Genomic DNA, 22,141 nt, shown 5'->3' with positions numbered 1-22,141 from the left:
AAAAGAGATCGCTCTGCCTTCTCCAAAGCTGGAAGGGCAGACATATTTTATGCCTCTTCATACAAGGTAAAATTCGAGTTAGCCCACGGTTTGAGGCCCGGTAGAAACGCCCGTGTCCAAAAGCTCAGCGCTCGATGGGCACTCCTGCAGCTGAAACAGAAGTAGCAGTGCGGAATCGACCAACCCGCCGCAACCACCGCCCGTCGCCGCGCGGAGAGCTACGAGGCTGAGACAGGGGGCACTGCGCATGTGCACCGGCCAGGCCGAATCAGCCCGGGCTCCCGGGGCGGGGCTAGGCAAACGAACAACCGCACGGATGCTCGGCTGAAAGGCCGTCTCTGGGCAGCACTGGGCATGTCCATGGGTCACTCGTGCCGCATAGTGTAACTATTGGCTCCTGGGTTCCGGCGGGCGGAAGCGGAAGTGTGTGTATGTATGCTCATTTCCGGTGAGTGGGCGCGCGGGTTGATTCGTTCTGCCCGGGTGACTCGGCCGCCGTGACCGCCGCTATCGCCGCTCTTCGGAAATGGCAGGTAAGTTCCCGGTCCTGCTCTACCCGGTACTGTTTTCCTCCGCCCCGAGAGCTGACAGGGCCTGCCCTGCCATTGTGAGGGTGGAGGGGGACGTCGGCTTGCTTGCTTGGAGAAACGGTACTGGGCGCTGCTGGCGCTTCTCCGTGAGGGAGAACAGGGCCCCGGGGACGGTCGACTCTTCTCCCTTCTGCCAGGCTCTCGCGGGCGCTGGCGGGGCCCCGTTGCTGCCCCTGCGTGGAAACGCTGTGGCCGGGAAGTGGGGCAAGGAAAGGGAGCGTGAGCTCGGGGCGGCCATGGCGGGACCAGCGGATGAGGATGCCGGTGAGGGTTAACTATATGGTGAGCTCGGAGGGTCGGGGAATCAGGTGTCTGGGTGGAGAGCGGCTAACTTTAAGACCCCTGTTGGTGGCATGCTGTTGCTGGGCGGGCAGGCAGGGAGGCTTCCTCTGGTTCACGGGCCCCTCGCTTTCTAGGGGTAAGTCGGAGTATACCTACATGTCCACGAGTTCACTAGTTTAGAGGGTTGGGGAGGGAATCAAAAACCCAAACATGTTTTGGCTTAAGATTAATATCTGAAGATAAAGAACTTTATGATGAGGCTTTTGGAATGAAGGGGGATCTGGATTTATAAACATTTGAAAAATTCCGTGATAAAAGAAATGTCTTCTGGATTTAACTTTGAGAAACAACTAGATACAATTTGCTTGTTATTTCCTTCCTTCCGCGTCCACTCTGCAGCAGAAGTAGTAACTAGATAATTGCTGATGGTATATATGCCACTGTAATTCATGAACACCTGTTTATGAAATTACTTAATGCAAACACTTGAAACATTTTACTTGACATGTTCTTTAAAAGAAACATCTGTTAGACTGAATTCTTAGTTTTTACTTACAGCTTTTAAATAAATATTGGTAATGATTTGCATTATTGTAATACTCTTCATTCTCAGAATCTAGAAAGAAGAGATACTTACCACCTATTTTCTAGTTCCAGAACAGTGATTGAGATAAATTTCTGTATTCCTTTTACACATTGTAGCATACTGTAGCAAGTTTAACCTGCTTCTTCAGTAGAATTTGTGTTGTGACTTTTCTGATTTTTCTAAACATGAATAATGGCAACGGATAGACTGTACACCTCTTAACTATTTTTTTAAAAACATCTTTTTCTTCAGGACTAACTGCTATGGAGAAGAAGCTGGCCGAATACAAATGTAGTACAAATGAAGCAATTAATCTGAAACTAGGTAATGTAACTTTTTAAATACTGTATGCTTGATGTTGGAATATTTTAGTGCCTTCTTAGGAAACGTCCTTAAACTTAAATTCACCCAGGTTTTAATGTGTACTTTTAAGAAAAATAACACAAGCACAATAGGAACACGTAGTCTAATATTGCTAATGCTACTACAGTTAAAGTACAGCTGAAAAAACTCAATCTTGTCTATGTAATAATGTCATCAGCAATTTATTAGCATGTTACTAGAGTGCATTGGAATTATACCTTATTTTCTTTAAGTATTTGTTATGTTCTTTTAGTTCCTGTTTTCTTCTTTAATCCTTATGCTATGGTGCAGTCCCAAGTATGTGTCTTCTTCATTGTGACCACAACAACAGAACTAATTTGCTTAGTATTATAAATATCTAATGATACATATTTTTAACATCTTTCCTTTCCTCTTTTTTTTTCTTTTTTTTCTGAGGGGTGAGGCAGGCAAGAAAGATTGGAAAGTGGTGTTGAATCGGTATTTTTATTACCCTCTTGCAAACTCCCCAAGATCTGTATCACACAGACATTCTTAATAAAAATTGTTTCAAATCTAAGTAGAAAATATGTCTGTCTTTCAAAAACTATGTGTTGCTCCTTACAGATTGTGATGGTTTGAAACTGTCTTTTTAATTTTTCCTTGCAAAGTTCAAAACAGAGAAAGTGAAAGAATGTAAATAAGTCACTATTGGGTGTAAGAAAGCAAAATAACGATTGTTCTAAACACTTCCATTGGATAGATAGAAATGTTTAAGAACTATTACCCAAAACAAAGTAGGCACTCTGCACATTCTGTGTTCGGCAGTGGGGGCAGTTGCTGGGCTGTCTGGCTGCTGTTTCTTCTTCTCTTCTGGCTGAAGATAACACGTACTGACCTTGGCAGCTAAGTTAACAACTTTCTGCTCTAACTAAGCTCTGCTTCTCTGTCCAGGGGGGTTGGGGGGGGAAGCTCCTGGGAGAGGGAGGCCCCCTTTGGGAGGGTCCCCTTGGGGGGAAGCAAAGGGAGATTGGTTGTGTTTTTCTGTTGATTGTATATATTTGTAAATGTTGTGAATTTTGTATATTTGTACATATTCATTGCATTTCATCTGCTTGTAAATACAGCTTTTCATTTGCTTCCAGACTGAGCTAGCCTGGTTATTGTCGGTGGGGGGGGGAATTTCAGCTCACACCGATACACAGATAATTTTCTTATAAGAATACTCAGAATGCAGACAGAACTTGATAGACTTGTTTATATGTCCAATTTACATGGAGGAGTAATCCTTTCAGCTCTTCAGTAATTTGTTCCCTTGAACACTATAAATACCGTAATTTATTAAGAAAGCACGAAAGTAATGGACATGTTAAGCCCTCTTCAGAACTGCTACTTGCAATCTGTTCCATATAGTTCAGTAGCAATTTTAATACACAATCACCTTTGGCTTGTGAGCCAAAATGCCATTATAACCATTATCTCTTCATTTTGTAAGCCACTATAATTGTGAAGTCTTTCTTTTCCTGTTAAACATTATTTCAAATAAGGATTTTATGACCAGTCTTCCAACTTTCTGAAACCATAGGAAAGAATGAGAGATAATGACATCTGAGTGAATTTTATCAAGAAAGCTGAGGAGCTACTACATCAGGTTTCAGGGAGTCTGCTAGACTAGAGGATTTTTAATTAAGGTACCCATTGCCCATCACAGCTAGAACTTTTAACTTCCATTCATTCAGAGTGTAGATGTTCCACAAATTATGTTAAAAGATGAGAAGCTACAGAGCTGTAGCATTTTTTTAAAAGGCATGTACTTTTCCACATGCATCTGAAAAGCAGTCATACATGGTCCTCTTCTCCAGAGTCCTAATTTCTTCCATGGTGTCAGTTCAGAATTACTCTTTGGTTTTTGTTTTTTGTTGTTTTTTTCTCTTGTGGTTGGGTGGGGTTTTTTAACACTGCCACTGTCTTGAATCTCATGATCTCTGAATCAAACCTGAGAGGACAGGAACAGTCCTTCTCTTTTGCTTTGGAGAGGGATAGACTTTTATCTTGTCATGGGACACTCCTCATTGACATTTTCATATTTGAATTCCTGCCTAATATTATCAGAAAACCCTTCTCTTTATCTCTAGTTTTACTGGACTAAAGCAGCAATGAAGCTGTAGTTCAATATCCTACATGCTTTAAAAAATATTAACCTCTGTAATGCTTCATGATCATGCTAATGCAATGTTAACTGTTGTTAAACTGTTGTCTTGAGATACTTGTGCTTTGTTAATGTAGCCAAACTATCATTTTAATGCTTAGATTAAGAGTTATATCCCTTCCAATTGTAGATAATGTTTTAAAACTGCCAATACACAGAGGATGTTTGGGAATTAGGTCTCTCAGTCTTCAGAAATTTTTCCTAGAAAATCCTACTTTAATCTCCAATTCTCATCCACTAATACATCATCTATTTTATGATGGAAGAAATCCTGTTGCAATTGCTGGGAAGCAACTGCTGTAAAATGCTTGACTGAATGCCAGTAGATGCCATTATAGGGAATATTTTTACATTAATAGAAAAGACCTTGTTTAATATTAGGCTTTGAGGATAAGTAAAGAGTCAGGAAAAAAAGATCACTAATTATTTTGGTAATATTGGTACGAGTACCAGTCTAGTATTGACACAGTTGTTTTGTATGTATTCATGCTGATTCTCAAAAACTTTTACATGAACATAAATGCACATAAACATTTGTTTCCATTCATCATTTCATGAAACCCCCCTACAGTGAAGTGTTCTCACCTCTGTGTAAGAGAAGAATGGCAAAATGGGAAGGCAACATTGATTGTGTGATCAATCTGGCTTACCGGAGGAATATCCAGCTGGGCTATGTCTTCAGTGTTCAAGATAAAGTTAAAGGCAGTAACACTCAGGAGATACATACATATATGCATTTCATATATGTGTGTGTGTGTGTCAGTGTCTCAGCTTTATTCTGCTTAATGATTTGATCTCCTCAGATCAAATAACATGTATCTAAATTGCACAAGATGTCTTTATTTCATTTATATGCCAGCCTAATGTAGATGGGTTCATAATGAAGTTGTCTGACTCTATGGTGGAAGAATGCATGAACGTTTAACAGGTCATCTGTGGATAAATAAACAAACAAATGACTTGGTTGTGGGTTTGCTTTTTTTTTTTTTTTCCCTTCTCAGTTCGCTTTCCTGAGGATTTGGAGGATGAGAACACAACATTTAATCCAGAATATAGCCATCAGGTGTTTGGGGATGAGTAAGTTGAAGTATCTGTATTAAGTTAATAGTTATGGAAGGGGAGAGTTGCTTCCAAATTATTGGAAAACAGAAAATTCTGCTATACCAAGCTATTTTAAATGACACAGCAGTACTTCTGTTTTATGACTGTATTCTTAAACAACGGCCTTACTGCCTAGCTTGTAGAGTTTGAACCTGTAGTCCTTTTATATGCTACTTTTACATGTATATTGAAGAATGAAATACCTGATTTTGCAGTCAGAATTAGTCAAGTGAGTATTGTTTGTGGCATTTTTCTAAGAATAAGAAAGAATTGTTAATTCTTGCTGATAACTGTCACAGTAATGTGTATCCAAAAAAATCTAGCAAGAGTATATACGTTTATTTTTACTATCACATGGAATTTTTAGTGGAAAAACTCAAGCATTAACTTAAACTTGTTTTGTTGGCTCTTCTAGATTGTTGAATGTTAATGGTATTGATTTTTAGGTGTTTATGTTCTCTAATGTACACTTGTAACCAGTTAGATGTGGAGAGGACACAGAAACTATAGAAGAGCATTGCTTCTTTTTTTTTTTTTTTTTTTTCCCAAGTATGCTGATTTTCATTAATACTGCAGGGAATTTAGCTACCATAAAAGAAAAATACAAATAAAATTATTGAAAAAAGGAACCTACTTGTGCTCATTACTGTTGTCTGCAGCTCAGTTTTTCTACCTGAGACAAAATTCTCTATAATTTACAAGAATATAGTGTATATCTTTAGGCAACTCATGTTTCCAAAGTGTAAATACAGCTTCTGTTGTTTTTTTTTTTTTGTTTGGTTTGTTTTTTGGTTTGGTTTTTTTTTTTTTAATTTACTTGGTTCTGGTTAGATTGGATAACTATATAGAAATGGTCCACCTAAAACACAACTGTTATGACTGGTTATTGATCTGTGGTTTATACAGTGTCAATTACAGTACCATATTCCAAAGTATGCTACACTGCAAAGTAATTTTTAATAAATGTTAATGATCAATTAATATAAGCATTAACTATCTAAATACATTGAAAAACATTAATGTGCTGTCAGCTATTTCAACGTCTATTTCTTGAGCTGTCATAGTAAGGGCAGGTTCACTGCCTTACTGAGTTCAGGAAGATGTCCTATTTCTCCACTAGAGGAGCAAAGTAACTGGTGGAAATAGTGTAAGGCATTATCTCTGCCTAGATAGCATGCATTCAGTTTGATTTCCTTTTCCTGTTAGGAAGCTGTTTATACCTCACTGGAAAAGATGATGAGAATTTAAAAGTGTATTAAATGACAGCTCTATAGTGTGAATGCTTTGCTGTGCATAGAGTTTGTGATTGATCTTTTCTCCTTCCTTAGTGAAGTTGCTTTTGGCTACAAGGGACTGAAGATCCTCTTGTACTACATCGCTGGTAACCTGTCAACGCTCTTCCGCATCGAATATGCATCTAAAGTAAATGAAAAGTTTGACTGTGTGGAGGTAAAGACAGAACCATACTGTACTTGAAATATTTTGAAAAAGGTTTGGTTGGCATGTGGACAAGAATTCTAGGTTTAGTAATTGCCCACCTAAACGTGATGTATGTTTAAAAGCAAACAAACAAGGCTTCATTCATTACTAAGCTGAAAAAAAAGCTTTGACCTTCATCTATAAGCTTTCCCCATTGTTCCTTCTTTGACTACAGTACCATCATGTCTGACTGTACCATTGACACAATTTTGAAGTGCTAATACCAAAGCCAGTTTCACAAAACCCACAGATTAGAAAGTCTGCATTTTTATGTCAAGTGTCTCTAGGAGGAGGACGAGCACTGGGATTTTTTGCACTGAAGCAAGTTCAGTAAGAAGGAAAAGGAGATTTCTGTAAAAACTTCATGAGGCAGGATACCTGACTGCACCTCTTTAAATGGCAAATGCAGACAGCAAGGCTGGTTATGTGTACTTTACATCGCATGTATACAGTAATACAGGATGTTTTGTTACAGGATTGCCTACAGGTGTTTCAATCTTACAGAATATTTATTTGTAGGAGAGGTTTTTTGATCACTGTTTTTGGTTGTTGAGTGGTTTTTGTTTGTTGTTTGAGTTTTTTTGGTGTTTTTGTCCTTCTGCCTATATGCTTTCAGAATGTTTTTGAGAACTTTATAAAAGCTAAAATAATCAGTCTTTCTGCCAACTGAAGATGCACAGAACTTAGGAATAAAATACCTTCTTAAAGCCTTTAACTTAAATATTTGTATAAGTACCTGTACAGTTCTGAAGAAAAACTCTTGTTTCTGAGTGGTTGCTGATGAATTAAAAAATTAACATAATCTGAATTTTACATGGTTATAAGGAAGAAAAAAATTGAGTTGATCTTTTCAAAAGAGCTGTTCATGTGGTTATTAATGTATATAGTATGAAATTATATACTTGTACTGACTTCAAATTATATGCCTAATTTTTTTTTTTCTTAGAAAAAAGTAAATATCTTTGACTTCAAGTTGTATTTCAAGCTCCTAGTTTATTGGAGTTTAATGAAATTTTCTCATGGAAAGGCCTATTGTAGAGCAAAAAACATTGGGATGACTTTGTTAAATGAATTTTAAAGATTTACCCTTCCTTGTTCTGAAGTTTTATTGGAATATACTTAGTTCAACAGGCTAAGTCTGGACATGTCTGAAATACTTTTGAAGCTAGGGGTAACATACCTTAGTTGAAAGGTCATACTTTTCGATCTTCAGGTTTTTAGAATTTAGGATAAAGGAAAGTCTATTGCAGAGTAGTAATCATATTAAAATCAAATAGTCCAACCTTTCACCAATATAATTTCAAAATCATGTAACAGCAGGAACTGGCGCCATAGCACTTCTTTACTCACAGTCTACTTTCTGTACAAATGGCAAAGCTACTCTACTTTTCTGGTGGTATAAGCAAAGTAAACAAGATCCATCTTGCCCTAACCATACTCCGCAACTTTTTTAATTGCTCAGAATCCTTGGTTCTTTTGAGCCCTGTTTCCTATGCTGAATTATTCCTCAAAATGCTTAAGGGATTGAATGGGGACAAAAAGAATCTTTTTGAGCAAGGCTTCTTGTTCACTTTCCATAGTATTTACAGGCTTTGAATCAGAAGGATGTGGTGACTTACCCTGTGCTTCCCATGGTGTTATTAACATTATGTCCAAATACACTGCTTATTTGGCTAGTTCTAAACCTATGCAGAAAAACAGTTGTCATCAATCTTGTTCTGCCTTTGTATTTGCCATTAGTTTAACCACCTTAGGATACGATTGCATTTACAGAGATTCAAACAAGCTGTCATTACAGCAGGGTGTTACTTTAAATGCATGTTAACATTTGCTCTTCTAAGTTAACTGTTGGGTTGCTGATCTTAGCTCATTCGGGACAATCATACTAATATGTGATCTGTCTGACATACATGACAGGTAATCTTTGCTGTGAATACATAGTGTTTAGGAAAGTACAGCAGTTTCTGCCTTTAACATAACTGGTTACAAGTGCAGGTTAGTTTGAATGCTCTGCAAAGTTATTCAAAGCTTAGGGTTTTTTATCTAAATACCAACACAAGCCCATTCAACAGCAGGTGGGTTTATTCTGTAATATTAAGTTTGGATCCATTATTGCTAAAATAGCTGCTACAGTCTCCACTATGGCATGACTGAAATATTCATGCCAATACCACTATTCTATTTTCTCTTTGTTGATATACTTTCAAACATGAAGTAAAAGATAATCCTGACATTTCCAGAGCCAGAACTCCAATCATATTTATGCATCTGACTATCTCCCTAAAGGTGGACCTAAACCATGTTAACGGTGAAGGCTCAGCAAAGTATGATAATGTTTTGGGTAGAAGTCAGCACTTCAAAATGAAAATAGGCAGAATTTATCCCCTGGGTGGAGTTGCTTCTTTCAAATATCTGAAGAGACTGCTTTCTTCTAGTATAAATATTAATAGCATTGACCTCTGAATTGCTTGCTGCTTTGAGATTTGCAGCTGTTCAAGAATGTTCCTTTTCATCATACATTTTATGATTGGGAACAGGAAAGTATTTCAATATCCTCTGAAACAGCCTTTACGTAAATGTATGGGTTTTGTGCTTTGCAGCTGGTCTAATGCATCTGCTTTACAAAAGTTAACATAAACATTTTATTTTAGTGTTGGGCATCCTTTCTTTAATATTACTGATCACTCCATTGCTCCATACACTGGAATGAATACATACACTTGTTAGAGAAATTCAGCTTTCAAATGTTTCTGTAATCTTTTCAAGTCTCTTTGATACAGCATGTACATGTTATTTAAATGTCATAACCGTTTTCTACAAGAATAATCTATATTGAAGTTATTCAGAGTCAAATGCGATGTACAATGACTGCCCACTGAAGTAGTCCTACTACACGTAAAGTTCAGTTACAAGCCTATGCTAAATTTCTCACATGATTCTGTTTATGAAAGTTATACATCACAGGCAGAATTTCCATGAACTATAAGCTCAACAACTCTTGGCTGATTTTTTGCCTGGAATTTTTTGTGCTTGATTTTTAAGTGCCTTTGTCTGAGGTTAACACTGTTGTAGTAGCCAACTGTACTGGGTTTTTTGAACACAAACTAGGATGTTATGTGCATTTGTGTCAGTCTGTAAGATTTCAGCTCCTTGCTCTGATAAAAGAAACAAACCTCCTTGAATATTAACAAATACACAAGGGAAAGGCAGTAAGCAAAAACTATGGGGTTATGAGCATCCAGAGAGAAGTGTTTGGAAAATGCCTACCAAGTAATGGATGTTTCCATCACAAACTGCTTTGTTTCATTAATACCTGTATTTTTTTGTGTTGACATTTCAAGAGTCCAGGGCTTATGGAAAATTGCATCAGTTAAACTTATGCCACCGCTTTGAGGATTCTGAGATTTCCTGTTATAAAGGGTGATCTTGTTATCCTTAAAAGTAACTGAAGAATACAGTGTGTGTTGTTTTGGTTTTCTTAATATGAAGCCCAGTTTCATGGGGAGAGACATTTTAGGAGGCAGTAGGTGAAAATATGTTGTCACATGGAACTATGAAGATTATCTGCTGCTTTATCTGCTAAGCCTTTGTTCTGATGATTTAATTATTTTAATTTTATGGAAAACATTTTTCTGTGGTGGCAGCCTGTGATAGATGCATTATCTTACATACTCTGGACAGGTGGAAGCTTCTCGTCTTGCTACTAAAGAAGAAACTTACAAATGTAGGGGGAGCAAAATTACTTAAATGCTACTTATAGAATACTTCATACAGCATATTTATCCTTTTCAGAGATCTCCACATTGAATTATTGAGCTGATGTTTGGAAGTATAGTTTTAATTCTAGATTATTATACATGCCTTTTTCAGATACATGAAACAAAAGTCACTACAGATTCATAGCTGCAGTTTCTTACAGCTTTGTCAGCAGTGCAGATTGAAGATCTGTATAACCAATGCACTTGCACAGTTAAAAAGATAACGGCATTTCCAAAATGTGCTCTGCAGAAAAATTTTTCCTTTATGTAATTCATCGATTCTGACAAAAATGGCTGATTTTGGGTAACGTAGTTAAATCAGTAAGTGTAAAGAAAATAATTAACTATTTACTGCTTTAAGAATAGCAAAGGTTCAAATAAATGCATGTCCTTTGTTTTGAGAATGAAATGGCTCTGAAGATAGTACACATTTTAACTGGATTCCTACACCAAGTATTTATAGAGCTATATTTTAACTGCCTAATAGCTCTCTCTACAAATATAAGTATAAATGTTGGTAGTACCAAACCATTAAGAATAAAACTTGTTTGTACTAAACTACATCCATCTTTTTCTACACTAAAAATGTAACTGAATGATAAAGTGCTATTCATTTGCAGGTGCATTGCTTCTACTTAAAGAACCATGGTTGAAAGGACAGGAATTAGTAGCATGTTGTATTAGCCTTTTGTAGTGTATTTTGTTCTAAGCATCTTAATTTCCCTGTTTTGAATGCTAAGTAGCAAGGGTCTTGGTTTTGAACTAATACCCATCATGCATGTAAACGGTGTGAAAGAGCTGCTTAGTAAGTTAACACAAAGTGTTCTTGTGTCAGTCCTTGTGGAAATAGATACAATACAAACATTACAGCTGAACTCACGGCAAACTCCATTAAGTAAAAACCTGGATTCATTGTCCAGAGGAAAGTTTGAATTGAATGTAAGCTCATTTTGTTGAATGTAATGTCAGGCTTTTAGGGGTTGTATTGAGGAATACGGTTTTGTTAAGTTGAGACCAATTCATTAAGTTTTATTGCCTGGTGAGAAGCAGTAATACGTTATTGTGAAACTTCATCAAATATTCATGGTTAAAAAGAAGTAGTAAATGTATTCAATCAAGTGGTCTTTTTGGGGTCTGAAAAGGATTATGAAGTCTGCTCAGCTGATAGTCTCTAACTTTCACTTTGGTTATATAAAAAGAGTAATTTTAATGTCTATATTTAATCTTCCCCTGTATGTTAAACTACAGGTCTGATTTGCTGACAGTATTCTTGTTATTTTTACTATTTGTCGTCAATCTTAGTTTTCAAAACATTCTTTGATTAGAATGCAGAATGTTGTCCTCTTAGTATGTAATGTGTTTTGCAGTTAATCTCATAGGCAGGTATTTGAAGCTGGGAGACATAAGAATGCAAGAGTGTGCTAGCTGTCGGTTTTCTGTAACTTCTGGGAACTACCATTTTTGATCTTTGTCCCTTTTCTTCCATGTAGTTCTGCACCACTTAATACCTCTTGCAGGCTGATTGATGGAGAGCCTGAGTTCCACAAGGCTATGTAGCATAGTCTTGGAGAACTGCTGGCTAGAAAGTGTTAACTTCAATTTTACTTGAACAAGCATAATAATCTCTAAACATGAAAGTGCTCATGAACTTACACTGCAAGATTTTTGATGCCTACAGTGGCTGGATTGTGGCTTTTCTGGATCTCATCAGTACAACTCCTTTAGGTGCTGGAAGGTCACTACTGAACAACATTAATACTTGCTTTTATTACTGTTAGGCCATAGCATCTCTCTTATTCATTTCTTATAGCAGAATAGTGACATCAATACTGTATTTTTCTATTCTTTACCTTATCTTGCCCCTTTTTGTAATCCCCAGGCAGATGACATTGAAAGTAAAATTAGAGAAATCATTCCTCCTGGTTTTTGCACAAACACAGATGATTTTGTGTCTCTGTTGGAGAAGGAGGTCAACTTCAAGCCCTTTGGGATGCTGCTACACACATACTCTGTCCATAATGAGGAAGCTGGTGAAGATATAATATATCAGATCTACAAGGTATGAAAAATCAGTTAAACTGCTGCTTTTGAGCAACTACATTTCATTTTGCAATGATATGCTTTCAGGGATGTTCCAACTATAATATATGTAAATTCTATCACTTTATCTGTTTATTAATTATAAACATTAATTATAAACATTCTTTTTTATATTGGAGAATTTAATTGGGTTTTGCATACTTTATTTTCTGCTTGCATCTGGGTAAGTTTCACCTGACTTCTTCTGGCTTTTTCCCTAGGCTGACATGACATGTCCAGGCTTTCGAGAATATCATGAAAGGCTTCAGACGTTCTTGATGTGGTTTATTGAAACTGCTAGCTTTATTGATGTAGATGATGAAAGATGGAACTACTTTCTAGTGTAAGTACAGTTCTAAAGCAACAGTGGACCTTATTACCTCCACAAAGCCTGCATTTTAATTGTGGCTGGCCAATTATTGGAGAAGTATAATGATATTTTTCCCAGGAAAGAAAAACCATTGTTTATGAGGCTTGAGTTTTCCTCCATTATGCTTTGGGAAAGCTTGAGAATAGAGCTGAATTAAATGCTGTTGTCCGTTAGAGTCCTGAATGTAGGCTTAAACAGTAAAATGAGCTTTGCCTGTGTTTTCTTTTACTTGCCACCTATTCATCTTTATAATAGGCAAGTGCACTGAAGTGCTGTAAAGAGGCCTGATTTATCCAAGTTGCTGCACACCAATTAAGTGAATTGTACATTCAGAACATAGCAGGTGTACCCATTGGGCCCTCACAGAGTAGCTTGCTGACACTGAAAATTCAGATGGAGAATGGAAAAGAAAATGGACACTGCATGGGAGCGCGACTGTAATTGACCTGCTTGGCTTTCTGTTTTATCTGCAGATTTGAGAAGTATAATAAGGATGGAGCTACGCTCTTTGCGACCGTAGGCTACATGACAGTCTATAATTACTATGTGTACCCAGACAAAACCCGGCCACGTGTAAGGTAATTGGCGGCGTAACTCGTGCCTTGCCTTTTATTTCAGAAGAGGGAACTGCTGAAGTTCCCAATACTTGTTTACAATGGTGTTGGTTTGTTTAAAAAAAATCCCCATTATTAGCTGGCTATGCACTGATTCATTTCATTGTTCCCTTCTTGAAGCAGAGGGAATCTCAAAACAAGTTTGGAATATTTAGCAATTTTAAGGCTGTTAAATATTATATTTTTAACGTGATTGCTACGTGTACTTCAATTTAAAATGAAATACCATTTTGGTTTTAATACCATAATGTTTGCAAATGCGTGCATTTGAGCTGAAAATACATTCCTTTGTCTGTAGTCAGATGCTGATCTTACCACCATTCCAAGGAGAAGGCCATGGTGCTCAGCTGCTTGAAACAGTTCATAGATACTATATGTCTTCTCCTACAGTACTTGATATAACAGGTTTGTTAAATTTTTAACTTGGTTCACTTACTTTAACAAGCAACTGGTAGAGTTCACAGGTTGTTAGCCTGTGAACTAACTTTCATGTTCATTTGTCACAATTAAATGGCCTTTTGAAGATTTAGCTTCAGTTCAGGATTAATAGTATCCTGGTTTACAGAAGAACTGTATATAATGTAGCTCCTTAAATCCTTAACAGAACAGCACACCAGGAAAATTCAGTCCCTCGTATGAACGGATTACCAGCTAATTAGCCATTTTATTGTGAGATACACAGCCAAGTTTGCCAAGAGATCAAGCTTTGTCAGATTCCTTGTTCAACTTATTCCTATTAGCCAAGACTCAAAACTAAGGGGGGGAGGAGGGTAGAAACACACCAAAGTAAACCAGCACGTTAATATTCACATGCAAGCCAAAATTTTAGCCAGTAAACACTGTAGAGAATTTGTGCTGCAGGAGAATGTATTGCTGGCTGAAGACACCCATGATATTAGGAGTGTATGCACAAATACCTAAAAATAAAAAGTAATTGAGGAAAAGGCAGAAGGAAAAAAAGGTATAAAAATACATTAATAAATTGCTACAGACATAGTATCTCTCCCATGGCTTCAAGTCCAGTGTAGGAAGAAATCCAGTCCTAACATGTGACCTGAGCATTCAGTTCTGGTGCTGTCTCAGACCTCATCTTAGTTAGAAGCAACTCTCTCATTCTGATAAAAATACAATAGGATTATCCTGCAGCAATGTATTCTAAGGAAATAATCCACCTCGTAATTTTAATCCAATTCATAGGAACCTAAATAAGTACAACTTCATTTGTGCAACAGCAGATCATGTGCATCGTGTATTTATGTTTTAATAGATGAGGATAAATAAAGTATTAACATGATAATTCATAAATCATATGAAGTATGCATGGCTCAGTGCCTTAATGTAGGGCTGCAGCAAACGGTAAATGTGCACAAAAAAGAGGTTTTCGTTCCTTTATGGAGTGAAGTAGGAGGAAGCTTGCAATATTCTCCATTGCCCTCAAGTTGTGGAACTTAAGGCTTTAACAAAATTACTTGTTGTCATTTTTGAGGGGAAGATCAGGCTGGATAATCTAAATAGGCCAAAATACTTAGATAATGCTTGCTGTACAGAAACTGTCTCATCTTTCTTTTAACTAGCCTGAGTGAAAAGGACTGGAATCAGTTAACTTTAATACAGTTTCTGTGGAATAAATGCTATAAGACTTGCCATAGGAGATCAGGCCTCTCATGCACAAAATGTTTTAACTAATACAATCATAAGTGTTCTCTATCCCCCCCCCGGCACTCCCCTCCCCCAAAAAATTGCCAGTTATTCAGCACTGCACATAACACAGCAAAAACTTGTATCCCAGTCTTTCTTCTTGGTAACTTACTAGCTTTTGATCATCCTTAAACTGCAAATTTCAACTATTTTCAGTGGTTAAAACTAAAGAAAAACACAGCTGGAATATAAGATGTCTAGCAATAAATTCCACAATGCTACTCCATGGAAAAATGAGTGTTGGCAGGGAGCATGACCCTGTTACTTAGTTGTAGTAAGCTTTGTCTAAACAAATAAGGAAGTAGTAAATTACATTCACAGCTTTAAGTATTTTCCTTCTGCATAGTTCATAAACAGGAACAAGTTGCATATAGACCATGTAGGTATTACCCAAAGCTAGTTCTCAACTTTGGTGTTTTCTTCTAAAGCCACAGTTTGGATAGCTAGGCTACCATTTTAAGCTAAATGGAAGCAACATGAAATTGTGATCAGCTTTGGTTTAGGTGCTTCCAGCCTTTTAATTTTTCATGAGCATGCCCTTTTAGGTTCTTGTACCTTTCCCTATCTTCTTTGCTAACAAAGTACATGTCTTCAGCTAGATGAGCTGCATACAGTACAAAAGTCTCACCAGTCTTCCTCAACATAATTAGTTTGTTCTAGTAGTTCTAGTAATTCTACCACTTTGTCAGAATAGATGGAACATAGAACAAAAGGGTTCATACATGAGAGTAATTTTCTTTTCCCAAGGAGTTAAATTGGAATAAAAATGTGTATTGTCAGTTTCTTAAATGCGCATCTAATACACAAAATATTAGATATTTTTCTTTCTGCAGGCTCTCTAGTACCTACTGTCAAACATCTAAAACTTTGGCAGCAGTCGTTAAAATGAAGTACAGTTGTTCATATACTGTATCTGCTTTTGTTTTTCACAGTTCTTTGTAGTTACATACCAGAGATGAGGAAGGAAATACTGCTAAATTAACTACATGCTTTTTTTTTTTTTTTTCCCATTTCATTCTAGCTGAAGATCCATCTGAAAACTATGTGAAGCTAAGAGACTTTGTTCTTGTAAAGCTCTGTCAAGATTTGCTCTGCTTTTCCCCAGGAAAGTTAATGCAAGGCTTCAGTCAAGAAATGGTGATGGAAGCTCAACAAAAACTGAAAATAAATAAGGTATTAAATTGGAGCAGTTGTAGTTGACCATATTCTTATCAAACTACTAGAATAACAATTTAAACATAGAGGTGGAGACTTGGAATTTACACACTCTTGGCTTATTTCAACACGTTTTTAGGATGTCTCTGGAAGACAGATACGTAGCTCATGGGTTTAGATAAATGCCTTTAACGTACTAATGCTGCTGATAGAATTTGACAGGGTTTCCATTTCTTTTGAGAATATACAAATAACAAGTTATTTTGGAAATGCGGAACACTGAAGTAGCAGGCAACTGCTACAAGGACAGTCTGAACACTTTGTGAACTGAACAGTTAAACTGAACAATTCAATTTGCTGGAAATCTCAGTGATTAGTGAGTAGTGAAAAGGCAGAGTTGCCTTATTAAATTTATTTGAATGCGATTTAATGAAAGCTCTGAAACTCAAGGGATGGGAGGTGTGAAGCCATATTCAAATGTGTTCACAAAATGGTATAGCTATATAGTTAAGAGTAAGGAAACTACCTCTTAAGCCTCCAGTGTCCATTATCTTAAAACTGAAGGGATAAATACGAATGTTTAGGTTTTAACAGTATCTAAATATGTCCTAGTGCAGCAATCAGTCTTATTTTTGTTCTGTTGCTCAGCAAAAGAATGCTTGGCCTTAAATTCAGTTTTCATACAGATGCAGTTAATAGTAATATAATAGCAACATGATTTATTTTCTGCTTCCCAGGTGTGACATTAGCTGATCCTGGTTCCGAAAGAAGTTCAGTTTTCCCATTTACTAATTCTTTCGTTCCCTTCCCTACTAAACAGAAAACTTCAAATATTGATGTTTCATTCTCCTATCTAGAACTTGGCGGGTGGGGGGTGGGGGTGCTTGTGAAAGGCCGTAAGTGTATGTATGTTAAAATTAGCAAAGCAGATAATGTTTAGAAAATATTGCTTCATGTCACTAGTTAAAATCCTTCAATTCTTGGAAGTACTTTTGCATTCTGGCTTCCGGACTGTCCTTGAAGCACATCTACAGCTAGCACAACACTGAGACATCAGAAGCTGGCTGCATGGAATAAAATGGTTTTGAACGACAGCTTCATTTAACCTATCTGATGGGAGGATAGGTTTGGCAAAGGATTTCCCCATGCCTCTGGCTGTCTTTCAGCAAGCTGAAATACTACAGTATTTCAGTATTCCTGCACTTTGAGTTCTATTGAGTGACCTCTTTATTCAGACATGGTTTTTATCCTTTCTGTTCATTAGCAACACACAAGACGAGTTTATGAAATTCTCCGATTGCGTGCAACAGATATGGGTGATGCAGAACAATCCAGAAGCTATCGGTTGGACGTTAAAAGAAGACTGATTGGCCCCTATAAGGTGTCTATGACTTAAGTATCATTTAACACTTTGCAAGGATAATTATACTTGATTTTACTTTAATTTCCATAAATGTAGTTGATGCCAATTATGTTGCCAGTTAACTAATATTAGTTATGCTGTGTTCAACTGACATGTATATAGATGCAGAGAACATTCATACATATAACACTGAAAGTCTTCTATTTGGTTCCTGACTGTTTCCTGCCCAGTTCCAGCAGGAAATTACTACTGTTATCTAGCTACAAGTGGCATTAGGTCCAGGTAGCTTAAAGGGAAAAGGAATATCTGTTTCTTGAAAAAGTTAAAAATACCTTGGACAAGCCAAAAATTTGGAGAGAGAAATGCTGCAATAAGTTTACACTGTAGACTAGGTATGGTTTAGATTCCTGTTCTACTTGTTAGCTAGGTTTTAACAAAACAGCTTGCTAGAAGTAATTTAACCATGTCAACGTAGAATTCCATGCGGATGGAATGTAAAATAACTTCAGCAGTGAACTTCAAGCAAGTACTAAACTTAGAACAAAGTGATTTTCTTAGTTGCTATGCTTCTCAGGATCTTCAGTATAGTTGGTTTGTGTTGCATAAACTGACCCTTTGAGATACAGATTTAATAAAACATTCTAGTTGCTGGTGGTTATCAGTCTTTGTATTAAGAGTCAAAAGACCACAAATAAATGTAGGTTTATTACTGTAACTAACATGTTAGCTATTGTTTTCAATTGAGTATTTACTAAGCAAACCAAAACCCTGTTTGAAAAGTTTCACAAAGCATGAGAAGTACCTTGGTTAGCTTGCAAGTCTTCCTAAAGCAGCACCTATGCTGTTATACCAAAATAGCAAAAATTTGATGGTACTCATGGTGAACTTAAGCAGCCTGTTAACAGAAATGAGAACTCAGCACTGTATTAAATACTTGCTTGATCTGGCAATAACACCAAGTCTTGCTGAGTGGCAGTACCTTAATCAGAACACTTTCTATTATTTCCTGAGTGTCTTGTCTTGTTTGCTGAATTTCAGTGTCCACTACAAATAAGACCATGATGTTTTAGCTAGTAGGACTGTTAAGTGGTTTCAATTTATTCATTCAGCACTGAAGTATTATGGCAGAAATCCAAAATTCTGTAAGCAACTTCAATTCTAGTACTTCTAGCAGTTGCTTCCACTGCAGTCTTTGCATGCAAGAAATGTGTTAGTAATTAATAGATGGTTTTATTTGTAGATACACCATATTACATTTTTAATTTTTCAATTATTTCCATAAGGATTCAAATGAATCCTTAAAGCAGCCAACACCCTTTCCCTAATTCAAAGTTTCATATTCTGAAATACAGCCAATTTGTTTATGATGGTTCTACCTAGTAAACAGCTTACTTGTGCATGAGTTTTAAACTATTTCCAGTAAATTTTAGTCATGGTGTTGTTTTGAAGAACTTTTCAAAACTGCAATTAAACTAACTTTGAATATATATCTAGAATAATTTGGAGGGGGAAGGAGAAGCATGTTCTAATAAAGAATCAGGAATATTGCCAGCATCTTCTTTATAAAGCATTTGATTAGCTTCATTGGAACAGTGATGTACAAATGCAGAATGATTCTTAATTGTCACTACCTTAATTTAGTAAAAATGGTTATTTCATCTTGTAGCTATTTCTTGGCTAACAGTAGCAGAAATAAAGCTGTATGCAGAAGCTTCAGATGAAAACACCTATAAACTATTTCCCTTGAAGCTCTCATATGAGCAAGGAGGCTGTTGCTAAAAATACTGAGATTTTAATATATTTGACACTACAAGATTGGAATGGCTGATACAGCCAACTATGTTGCCCTCTAAGTATTGAAAGATGCATCTTAGTGAACAGGGCATCACAGTAAGGTAGTTCAAACAGTAAAGAGCTTGTGAAAGTTTGCTTTCACTGTGGATTCTTGATTTCTGAAGAACTGTGCTGTTTATGTAGAACAAATTTTCCTTTGAAAAGAATTGCTATATTAGAGAACGGGTTTGGTGGTGTTTTTTGGGGTTTTTTTGGGTTTTTTTTTTTTTTTTGAGACTGATGGTAGAGGTACAATAGGGAAAATTGTTTTTAAAAAAACTACAATTCCATAAGCACTGCAAATGGTTCATTGATAAGAAGCCTAGGCATACTGTGCTGCTTTTTTTGTTGTTGTTAATGAAATGTTGAATGATACTCTGCTTTTACAAAGCAAGGGAAGACTAAAGAATGGAAAAGTAACTGGAAATAAGCACTTCAGAAATAGGTATCAGATGTATAAAAGTATACGTGGGAAAAGGAAATAAAAAAGTATTTTGAGGTTTTAAAGAAACTGATAAAAGTATTGCAAATGTGACACAGCAAGGGGAACTTCTCATCTTCTTGCTGTACAAATGTTTATGCTTGTAAATAATCTTAGTGCATTTCAGTGCTGGTACTACTAATCCCTGGTAACTTTTGAATAATTTAACAATTCATTAAATGTTTTCTGTGTACAAGAGGCTTAAAGTAAATTTTTGATAATTGGTTATGGGGAAATCAATCCCACTGTTTTGCTTGCTTTTCAGGCAATTAATCAGCATAGAATTAAATGTCCTGGTCACTTTTCTACAGTTGGTTTTTCATGCCATACATTTTCAGTTATAGAATTACCATTAGACCTAACCTGTCTTGGTTAAGGAAAAACTTTGAAACTATTTTTCATTTCACCAGTCCCTTGGTAAAATAGAAAGTAAGAGACCTTAGCAGAAAAGTGGTGCTAATCAAACACTTAATTTTTTTTTCCTAGGATTAGGGACATCTTAAAGTAGATACTGAAGTTGAATGAATTTAAATATCATAGTCTTGAAGATTATTGTGTTTAAACTGCTGTTTGTTTGATTGCTTAGAAAAAGCAGAGAGAACTTGCCAAGATGAGAAGGTGTCTGAGACCAGAGGAGCTGACAAATCAGCTGAATCAAATAGACCTAAACATGCAACACGAGCAGTTAGAAGAGAGTTTCCAGCAACTTGTTTCAGAATACCGAAGAGTCCTAGAACGACTTGCACAAGCATGAGGATCCTGCCTATACAGGAAACCTGCAGATTTCTATACAGTATTGTAAAGCACATCCTTAATTGCAAAAAAAATCTTATGTGACTTTTTAATCACATTAAAGATGACTTGTGTTTCTGTGCATTTTGAATATTTCCTATTTTTATGTTGTAGATTTTTCAATGTTATACTTTAGGTTTGGGGGCACTTATTGCTGAAATAAACAATGTAGATTCTCACCTATAGTATCACTTCAGTCACGCTTGAGTTTTCACACTTTTCCTCAAGACTTAAATAGCTGAATGGCAAGTTAATACATAACATCTAGGCAGTGTAAATATTGCAACTCTCCAATTTCTCAACTTGATCCTCCTCAGGTTGTTTTGCTTGGACTCTACTGTACTGTGCAGGCCCTGTGCATTTTTCAGTTTAATATCAAACGAGCAGGTTACAAGACTGGTTTTGTGGTCTGGCTAGTATGCTTCCTGAGTACAGGCTCTCTAACCTTTCTTAAAAGTGGATCCTGCTCCTATAAGCTATCAGACCCATTCTGCTTAAGCCTCCAAAGGGCCTTGACCATATTCTTTTTCAAATTCTGAAGTCCTCAGGTTCATGGTATCAGAAAATGCCTCATATCTGGGGAAACAGCCAAGATGTTAAGGCCTCCAAAAGCACTTCTACTAGTTTAAGAAACATACAAATCTGTAGGAAGCAAGTGCCTTCATGTAGTTCCTCAACTCTATTCTGCTATCCATTACTTCTCAGAGTTTAGCTTAGTTCTTAAATACCCTAGCTCTCCTCCCTCTTTTATTGTTTAGACACTAGAATTGATTTGGCTTGGCTTGTAATTGAGAGGACTTAATAAGGATCATTGAAATTGATTAACCATTTTTCATGGTCCTAATGGGACCATGGGATTTCTAGACTGATAGTTCTCTATTACTGTCTGGTATTAGTGGGGTTTTTGCTTGGTTCAATTTGGTTTCATATTGAATATATTCAGGTGAGAGAAGAGAGAGAAAGCTGAACTTAAGTACTGCTTAAATTTGACTTCTGCATAGAAGTCCAGGATACTTCTTGTGCTTTTGGGGAAGTATGCACTAATAGTGTAAACTTTTGCATTACTGAGGCTGAAGCCACTCACAAAGAAGCTTAAGCCTTTTAAGAAACTCTGATGACTGAGAAGAGAAAATGCTGTCTAGGAGGCTGTTCCCAGTTGGAGAGGGCAAACATTGTTTCTCTCTTCACAAGTTAATTTTCTTGGGTAGGAGTGAGCATAAAAAGGCCACAGAATCTTGCACTGTTCTTTTCATCCTTCTAGTACCTGATGTGGGAATGGAAAGGAAGTTTGTCTGCTATTGCCCCCAGGTTATACAAATGTCCCAAAAGGACTGACAAATGTCATGACATGTAGGCTTAATGCCAGAGGTAGTGATGGTTGCCATATTCAGATGGTGCAGGATAGATATGAAAGAAACTACTGAGCCAAA

General features: G+C 36.7%; 1 protein-coding gene across 1 annotated transcript; it reads left to right on the top strand.

The window, feature by feature from the left end:
* Nucleotides 1-170: 170 nt before the first annotated feature.
* On the top strand, nucleotides 171-20,717 carry HAT1 (histone acetyltransferase 1). The gene is made up of 11 exons (XM_054381113.1): nucleotides 171-193; nucleotides 1,709-1,782; nucleotides 4,990-5,065; nucleotides 6,418-6,538; nucleotides 12,206-12,385; nucleotides 12,627-12,748; nucleotides 13,249-13,353; nucleotides 13,688-13,794; nucleotides 16,109-16,260; nucleotides 17,507-17,623; nucleotides 20,506-20,717. Exons 2-11 carry the CDS (start codon nucleotides 1,722-1,724, stop codon nucleotides 20,671-20,673), a joined length of 1,209 nt encoding a protein of 402 aa, XP_054237088.1. The 5' UTR covers nucleotides 171-193; nucleotides 1,709-1,721; the 3' UTR covers nucleotides 20,674-20,717.
* The last annotated feature ends 1,424 nt before the right edge of the window (nucleotides 20,718-22,141 follow it).

The sequence above is a fragment of the Indicator indicator genome, chromosome 5, assembly GCF_027791375.1.
Source record: "Indicator indicator isolate 239-I01 chromosome 5, UM_Iind_1.1, whole genome shotgun sequence".
NCBI lineage: Eukaryota > Metazoa > Chordata > Aves > Piciformes > Indicatoridae > Indicator > Indicator indicator.
The sequence above is the reverse complement of the archived record's forward strand: the minus strand, read 5'-3'. Positions and strand labels throughout refer to the sequence as shown.

Bases quoted from the DNA above. Each gene is read 5' to 3' on its own strand.
- HAT1 (XM_054381113.1), top strand. From the start codon at position 1,722: ATGGAGAAGAAGCTGGCCGAATACAAATGTAGTACAAATGAAGCAATT. The intron at 1,783-4,989 runs GTAATGTAACTT...TTCCCTTCTCAG, and splicing joins AGCAATTAATCTGAAACTAG to TTCGCTTTCCTGAGGATTTG. The intron at 12,749-13,248 runs GTAAGTACAGTT...TTTTATCTGCAG, and splicing joins AGATGGAACTACTTTCTAGT to ATTTGAGAAGTATAATAAGG.